An 8,612-nucleotide genomic window follows, 5' to 3' on the forward strand; every position below is an offset into this window, starting at 1 on the left:
TCTGCCTGCTACCAGTAGATGGGGCAGTGTCATTAGAAAACTACACTCTGCAGTTTCTAACCTGCTTCCCAGCTCCGCTTCGCTGACGGTCTGTTCTGGAATTGCCCTGCCTCAGATCTGATGTAGACTCCTACCGGGTGCTGCCAGCTCTCCTAGCTGAAGAAACGCAGCCTTAATTGTGGTGTGTGCTTCAGGTGGGGTGGCCGGCTTCTCCATAAAGTGAGGCATGCTCTTGGGGCTGGCCCAGGTCCAGGCCACAAGGGGACAGCAGGTTCTTCTCCTGGGTCTTTGAGCACAGGTACAGCGCATGACTCACAGCAGGGTGTTCACACTGGCCTAGAACCTTTCTGTTCTCCCAAGGTTGCAAACAAGCTTATTAGGAAGGCAGTCAATCCATGACACAGCCTTGTCAACAGGAGCGGCTCCGTGGGCCTGTGCTGCTGGGACTGGCACTCTGGCTGCTGCTCAAGAATGGGGCCACGAGTGGACTCCTTCTCCCTGCCTCTGTGGGCCACTGGTGTCTATGCCACTGCACAAAGTGCAAAGTGGTGCCTTTCACCAAGGCTGAGACCAGCCTCAGCTCCTGCGACTGATCTGTCTTCCTCTTCCCCACACCCTCTTGAGCCTTGGAACTCGGAGCCATTTGAAACTGATCAGTGCTTGAACATGACGTCTGCTTTTGTGGAGTTTGGACTTCAAGATGATGGACCAACTAAAGGTCACTTAACACAGCCTCATTTGACATGTGCTTACCAGATTTTTTTTGAGACGGAGTCTCGCTCTGTCACCCAGGCTGGAGTGCAGTGGCACGGTCTCGGCTCACTGCAACCTCCAACTCCTGGGTTCAAGCGATTCTCCTGCCTCAGCCTCATGAGTAGCTGGGATTACAGATATGTGCCACCACATCCAGGTAATTTTTGTATTTTCAGTAGAGACGGGGCTTCGCTATGTCGGCCAGGCTGGTCTCAAACTCCTGACCTCGTGATCCATCCACCTTGGCCACCCAAAGTGCTGTGATTACAGATGTGAGCCACCATGACTGACCAATATTTGTATTTTTAATAGAGACGGGGTTTCACCATGTTGGTCAGGCTGATCTTGAACTCCTGACATCAGGTGATCCACCTGCCTCGGCCTCCCAAAGTGCTGGGATTACAGGCATGAGCCACCATGCTCAGCCAGAATGTTTTATTCTCCTTCATTACCACTGCAAGACAGTCCAGAAATTTAAGAAATTAATGTTAGCTTAAATGGCTTATTATAGTCCTAACTAGCTCATTCTAACAGCAGGTCTGGTATCTCTCCATTGACCCATAGGTGCGGCTGAGGAGTAAGGCACTACAGCTCTGGAAGAACAACACTAAGGGGACAGTTAGCCATGAAAAGGCCATTCCTTCCCTCAGAGACTACAAGGGCCGGGCCAAAAACCACAATCAGGAAGCTTTCTTCTTTCATTGTTACAATCATTAAGCTCCATCCTAATTATTACATGTGTACACATTTTCTTTCTTTCTTTTTTGAGACAGTCTAACTCTGTCATCCAGGCTCAAGTACAGTGGTGTGATCTCAGCTCACTGCAACCTCTGCCTCCCGAGTTCAAGGGATTCTCCTGCCTGAACCTCCCAAGTAGCTGGGATTACAGGTGTGCACCACCACACCCGGCTAATTTTTATATTTTTAGTAGAGATAAAGTTTTGCCATGTTGGCCAGGCTGGTCTTGAACTCCTGACCTCAAGTGATCCACCTGACTTGGCCTCCCAAAATGCTGAGATTACAGGCGTGAGCCACTGCGCCTGGCCTTATGTATGCCTTTTCATGCTTCTATAATTTTGCTACCCTCTATATCCAGGAAGTCCTTCAGTCTTTTCCTGTTTGGATAAATTCTGTTCATCTTTCAAAGGTCACCACCTCCATGAAGACTTTTCTGATTTTCCTAGCCACAGTGAATGCTTTCCTCCTCCAGTTTCTCATAGTGCTTTGGGTCTTTCTCATAGCATTTAGTCCACTCTGTCTTCTTGTTCACATGCGTGTCTTGCTCATTAATTCTAGTTATTGCGTGCCTATTTGTACCACAGTGGGGATACAGGGTACTTGCATAGAACCTACAGTCCAGTGGAAGCCCAGACAGAGTTGGGCGAAGTTTACAATCTTCATTGGACTAGGACCTTCTTGAGGCAGGAATCCTGTCTGCTTCTAGCTCAGGGCCTGGCACCCAAAGGCAGTCATAAAAGTTACTTAAATGGAAACTCAGCACCAATGAGTCTGAGAAAATGGAGTTGGAGTTCAAAGGAAGGTTAAAAGTTGGCAAAGGTAGAGGGTTAGGGCATTTCCGGGATTGGTTGCAGTGACTCTGGCGTGTAAGCCAGAAACATCAAAGATCCTCAGTGGACTCGGATGGTGGCAAGGGATCACTGTCCTCGTCCAGGACCAGCCTGGGAGTTTGATGCAGGATCATTTGGACATTTATCCCACTCTAGCTGTAAGTCTTTTTGCTTTGACTGAGGAGACCATAGAAGCTAGCAGGTTGTTTCAAGAGCCCAGAAATGAGTTACTGGCTAAGGGTGAAGCCGCCGGAGGACTACAACTACACTGTCCAATTGGCACATGATAAAAGCAATACTGATGCAATTATCACTCCTATTGGAGGGTGGCCAGGCATTATTTGTCACTCAAATAAAAAATGTCATTTGAATTTTTACTAGGAATTCTCATCCAAAATATGTCAATGATATATATATAACTGCATGAATGGCCTGGTGAAGTAAACTAACTACACACGCATTACTTAGAAATTGTATGTATCTCAGGCCGGGTGCCGTGGCTCACGCCTGTAAACCCAACACTTTGGGAGGCTGAGGAGGGTGGATCACCAGGTCAGGAGTTCGAGACCAGCCTGGCCAAGATGGTGAAACCCTGTCTCGAGAGAAAAAGAGAGAAGAAAGAGAGAAAGGAAAGAAAGAAAGAAAGAGAAAGAGAGAGAGAGAGAGAGAGAGAGAAATAAATAAATAAATAAATAAATTGTACGTATCTCAAAAAATTGCTCTACTCTGAGGCCCGACAGCAGGAGGGGATCTTGCTAGGGGTTAGGATCGGGAAGCCCCTTATTCATTGATGATAGTCTGCAGGATTCACTCCAATCATCTTACCATGCATCTGACTTTTCACTGTCTGCCGCTTACCTGTGAATACGAGCTCCAAAACAGTGAAAGATAAGCCTTGGTGTTTTCTGTGCCTCTCTCTTTCTTTAATCGAATACAATTCTGAAAATAAGAATATTCAACAGCACCCAGTCATTCTCGGAGAGCTGTCACACAAGGAAGAAACCACTATTTTCCCAAACTTTTTGCTTAGAAAATTATAGCCTATAATCTCATCTTCTGCCACCTACCCCAGAAGTTTCGATCTAGACATACGTGTATTCATCGAGTTGCAATTCAGCCTGGGGGTGGAGTGTCAGGATTCAAGTCCTTTTGCTGCGGGGTAACCCCAGGTCCCAGTGATTTCCGTAGACAAAAGAGATGCTGATAAATTTGGGATGTAATTGCCGGATTGGACCGGTCTCCCCGCTCCCTCGAGCAATGGCTGTCGCCAGGTCCCTTTAAGAGACTGGGAATCCGCCTGGTGTCGGATCCCGAAACAGATCCTCTTCTCTGCTCCTCCCCTGTCCCCGCGCGGCGAATGGTTCGCGCCGGCCTATATTTACCCGAGATCTTCCTCCCGGACAGCAAGGATGTGAGGCAGGCGAGCCGGCCATCGCTCGCAGCACTGGAGAGGGCGCGCTGCAAAGGCGGGCAGCCGACGGCGGAGAGCCGGGCAGCGGAGTTGGACACCGCCTCGGAGGGAAGAAATGAGGTAGCAGCGGTCCCCAGAGCCGACCATGCGCGCCGCCTGCCCTCGGAGCCCAGCGCTGCCCTGGCCAAGCCAGCCTGGACACTGAGCCCGCCGAGCGCAAGTCCCCGGTGTCTGGCGGAGTGAAGATGCAGTGAGCCCCCGCAGGACTGCTGCGCGGGGCCCGCCGCGGCCAGCCGGACCGAGCCTCCCACCGCACTTGGGGCCAGCTGCTGTCTCTGCGACCAGCCCGGCCAAGGGGCTCTTCGTCTCCAGCACCCCTTGGAGGTGGGGAGCAGCGGCCCCTGGGCACACTCGCTGTAGAGTTTCCGCGGGTTTCGGCCCCAGTCCTAGGGGTTGTGTGTGTTAGGGGACCCTCTTCGCGTTCGCCAAGGAGTTCCTGCATATTCTCGCACCATCCCGGTGCTGTTGCTGGGGCTCTATTTATTTGCACGCGCGCTTCTAGTTTTTTTTCCTGACCTTTTTCCCTCCACGCACGTTCTCTCTCGCGTTTTGTGGCTTGCCTGAGACTCTTTGCCTTCGCCCTTGCCCAGGCTGGGGTAAGTCTGTGTGCACGCTTGGCCCCTCCAACAACCCCCTCCCCCCCACAACACACGCACCTTTTCTGCACACTCGAAGCTGAATATTTTCTTTTTTAGAAAATTTACCCCCACCCTCTGCGGGGTTCCTAACACTCTCTCCCCCCCGCCCCAACTCCCTACCCCTGGGCCACTCCCAGTGGAATTTTATTTTTCGATCTTGCCCGGGCCGAGCCCGGCTGGGGCCAGTGGCTCAGCGGGGCTCGCACCCGGCGCTCCGCCGCCGCCCAGCTGCGCCGGGGCGCTCTCCGGAGATGCTGCCGTGGAAGAAGCACAAGTTCGAGCTGCTGGCCGAGGCGCCGCCGCGGCAGGCGTCCAAGCCCAAGGGCTACGCTGTGAGCCTGCACTACTCGGCGCTCAGCTCGCTGGCGCGGGCGTGCCCCGAAGGCGCGCTTAGCCGGGTGGGCAGCATGTTCCGCTCCAAGCGCAAGAAGCTGCACATCACCAGCGAGGACCCAACTTACACCGTGCTCTACCTGGGCAATGCCACCACCATCCAGGCGCGCGGCGACGGCTGCACCGACCTTGCTGTGGGCAAGATCTGGAGCAAGAGCGAGGCGGGCCGTCAGGGCACCAAGATGAAGCTGACGGTGAGTGCGCAGGGTATCCGCATGGTCCACGCAGAGGAGCGCGCGTTGCGCCGCCCGGGCCACCTCTACCTGCTGCACCGCGTCACCTACTGCGTGGCGGACGCGCGGCTGCCCAAGGTCTTCGCCTGGGTGTACCGGCACGAGCTGAAGCACAAGGCAGTGATGCTGCGCTGCCACGCGGTGCTGGTGTCCAAGCCCGAAAAGGCGCAGGCCATGGCCCTGCTGCTCTACCAGACGTCGGCCAACGCGCTGGCGGAATTTAAACGCCTCAAGCGGCGGGACGACGCGCGTCACCAACAGCAGGAGCTGGTGGGGGCGCACACCATCCCGCTAGTGCCGCTGCGCAAGCTGCTCCTGCACGGCCCCAGCTGCTATAAACCGCCGGTGGAGCGTAGCCGCAGCGCGCCCAAGCTCGGCTCCATCACCGAGGACCTGCTTGGTGAACAGCAGGAGCAGGAGCTGCAGGAGGAAGAGGAAGAGGAGCACCCCGAGGGCTCCCCGGAGGAGGAGAACCGCTCAGCAGAGGGAGATCCAGCAGAGGACGAGGCCGAGGCGCAGCGGGCGCTGGTGGTTGCCATGCACTTTGAGTGCGGGGACTTGTTGGACACCTTGGAGAATGGCCGCGGGGAGGCGCTGGGGGGCGGCGTTGGCTCCCTGGGCCCGGGGGCCGGGCCGCCGCCTCTCCTGCTGGGCAGCGCCTCCGACATGAAGGCCGAGCTGTCGCAACTCATTAACGATCTGGGCGAGCTCAGCTTCGGCAACGACGTGCGCACCCTGCAGGCCGACTTGCGGGTGACGCGCCTGCTGTCAGGCGACAGCACGGGCAGCGAGAGCTCCATCGAGGGCGGGGGCCCGGACGCCACCGCTGGGGACCGGTTGGGCCAGGCCGACAGCGCCAGCACTGACGAGCCCCACTCGAGCTGAGCTCCTCCGTGCATCCCCAGCGCTCCACCGTGGCTACCCATCCGTGGCCCCGACAACCTCCCTGTCCCTTGCCCACCCCCAGGAAAGGGGAAATGGGGCCTTTGGGGCCCAGGCCCAGAGTTCCCCCTGACCGCTCCCCCTACCTCCCCGCCCCCGCTCCCGCCCCAGCACTTTTGGCTCTGTGCGAGGCGGTCTCGGGGAGCGCGTGGGTATGCGGGGAGATGTGAAAGGGGAAACCCCGCCAGGAGGGAGCGAGGCAGCCCTCTGGGGTGCGGATGAAGGAAGGCTGGCTGAAGTTCCTAGTCTCAGGCCATAGGTGCCTGGCCAGTTTCCTGTTTGTGGGGCAGCTGGGGCCTGAGGAGGAGGGGTTCACTTCCTCCTCCCACCCCCTGGGAGCGGCCCTGCACTGTCACTGACATGTCATTAAAAAAAAAGAGAGAGAATTTGCTCTCAAGGTGTTTGAGGCTTTAATGCCACCCCTTGGCCCTCGGTTCTTTTTGATGCAAGAGCTCGGGCTGTTTACCTCAGACTCAGACCCCTGAAATTCTGCCAAATTCCTCAAATAACTGTTTGGGGGGTGGTGGGGGGAGATGAAAGAAAGTTGCATTTTGTTTACAGCTAAAGACATCTAATATCTTAAAAAGGAGTTTTCCTTTAGAAACACACAGACACGAACACACACCCTTCCTCTTGCTCAAAAGATCTCACTCCATGATACTGTGTAAAATATTTTTGCACTGTTGTGAAGTATTTTTGACTTTTTTCTGTACATAACTGTGTTCTCAGAGCTGATTGTTTATATCTTTTGCTGTGCAAAAGAAACATGTAAAATGTTCAGTTGTATATACAGAAATGTGTATAAAACATTTTGTTATTTTTTAAAAGTAGCACTGTTCTGGTTCTGTTTGCAGCCAGTGGGGAGAGAATAAAGAGGAAAATGTAACAGATCAGGCGAGCGTCTGGAACTGCTGTGTGGGAGTGGGAGAGACTGTCCAACCCTGGGTGGTATAGGACAGTCTTTGGTCTTTCCTGTGCTTGGAGAGAATTAGGGAAGGAAGGTCCCCTTGATGCATCATCTGGGGTCTTCCTGGACATCCACAACTCCAGGTGCTGTGTCTGGGGCCCCATTTCAGGTCTTATCCCGTATTTTTCACTCATGAAGTTGTGCGAGTCTGGTCTTTTTCTGGTCTTTCGGAGAGGCCAGGGTGAGTTCCATATTGCACTCTCAGACCTGTGAGGTTATTTATGGAGGAGTGACTTTCCAGGTCAGCCGAGATTTTACCACCTCATCCTGTGGGCCGTACTACTAATCAAGTGTGAGGAGACTCCGTTATCTTTTCCTTCACAAACAGCTCAAGGAGCTTTAAAGATGAACTAAAAACCCAAAGAGGAGTTCTCTGAGGAGTGGGGCCATCTCTGATTTTCCTGGGAGGAAAACCAGGGGGAGAGAAAAGTTGACAAGTTCCGATCCTGGTGTGAGTGAGTCACGGTGCAGGTGGGTGGGTGGCTGGGCAGGCTGCAAAGCCCATTTCCTTCCCTTCTATAACCCAGTGTGGCCCAGTGGGGGGATGGCCCAAAGGTCAAGGCGGAGAGGAGCTGTTAGAGCGCTTTCATGCTTTGTGTGTGTTTGTTTCTGTTGTAAACTCCAAACAGATGTCTCTAGTTTGGCTACACCCGATCAGCTGGAAGCTGTAATGAGATGCTGCCAAAACTGTGCCTTCTGCAAATTATATTTTCCTTTTGCCCCTTTGGGCCTCTCTTCCTGTGCTGCAGAAATGGATCTCACTCCTGGCCTTCCCTGGTGTCCCGAGGCCACTTTGCTTTGTTTTCATCTGAAATATGTTCTGAGCAGCTAGACCCAGAAATCCTAAGGAGTCTGGAATTCACTGGAACCATAGAGGAAAGGAGGGTGAAAGATTTTCTTCCTAATTAACAGGAGTGGTTCAGGCATAGAACTAGCTTTAAGAAAGAGAAGAGGGTGAGTGGAAAATATTTTTTAAAAAATATTCAGTCTCTTCTTAACGGCATTAGGACAAGGTCCAGGCCTTTGAATCTATTCTATTTTGGCTTGGTTGTGAGACCCGATCTCTCTCCATGAATTCCTCAGATACACATAATTGAATGACATTAAAAACCCCAGCTAGAGAGAGGTCAGGAAAGTCAAATCTCAGCCTGCCCACCCATCCCCGACCTTTTACCCCAATGCGCTCACCTGATCAGCAAATGGCTGTGTGGGCCATCACTAGCTTGCGTGACTAGATTTCACATTTCAGATTATTTCCATGCATTGCCAAGTTCCTCTGCTGTTTGAAACTGATGAAGAGATGAGACAGAGTGAAAATAATATGGCTAATACTTGGGAGGCAGGGCAGGGTCTGTGTGTCTTCATTCTTATCTAGTTTAAGCGTCTGGTGAGAATGCCAGTGATGGCTTTCATCTGTGACGGATGGGCATATGGTGATTGGTCCAAAGTTCAGGCAAATGGCATTGAAACCAACACCATCAATAAATATAAAGCAGCCATCTCTTAAAGCCTGATTGTTCCTCTTATGTGATTTATAAATAGGAAGGGGGACTTGAAGGTTGAGGAGGAGGAAGAAGAAAAGAAGCAGGCTGGAAAGAGCCAGCTCCCCTCCTCCCCTATCTGCGCCCTCCCCATCTCTCCTTCCTC

General features: G+C 53.0%; 1 protein-coding gene across 1 annotated transcript; it reads left to right on the forward strand.

Annotated features, from left to right (window-relative positions):
* The first annotated feature begins 3,732 nt into the window (after positions 1-3,732).
* On the forward strand, positions 3,733-6,888 carry FAM43A (family with sequence similarity 43 member A). Its single transcript, XM_017514636.2, has one exon. The coding sequence runs from the start codon at positions 4,682-4,684 to the stop codon at positions 5,939-5,941; it is 1,260 nt and encodes a 419-aa protein (XP_017370125.1). The 5' UTR covers positions 3,733-4,681; the 3' UTR covers positions 5,942-6,888.
* Positions 6,889-8,612: the final 1,724 nt, after the last annotated feature.

The sequence above is a fragment of the Cebus imitator genome, unplaced genomic scaffold (genome assembly GCF_001604975.1).
Source record: "Cebus imitator isolate Cc_AM_T3 unplaced genomic scaffold, Cebus_imitator-1.0 Scaffold529, whole genome shotgun sequence".
NCBI classification, from domain to species: domain Eukaryota; kingdom Metazoa; phylum Chordata; class Mammalia; order Primates; family Cebidae; genus Cebus; species Cebus imitator.

Coding starts and splice junctions, on each gene's coding strand:
- FAM43A (XM_017514636.2), top strand. CDS start 4,682: ATGCTGCCGTGGAAGAAGCACAAGTTCGAGCTGCTGGCCGAGGCGCCG.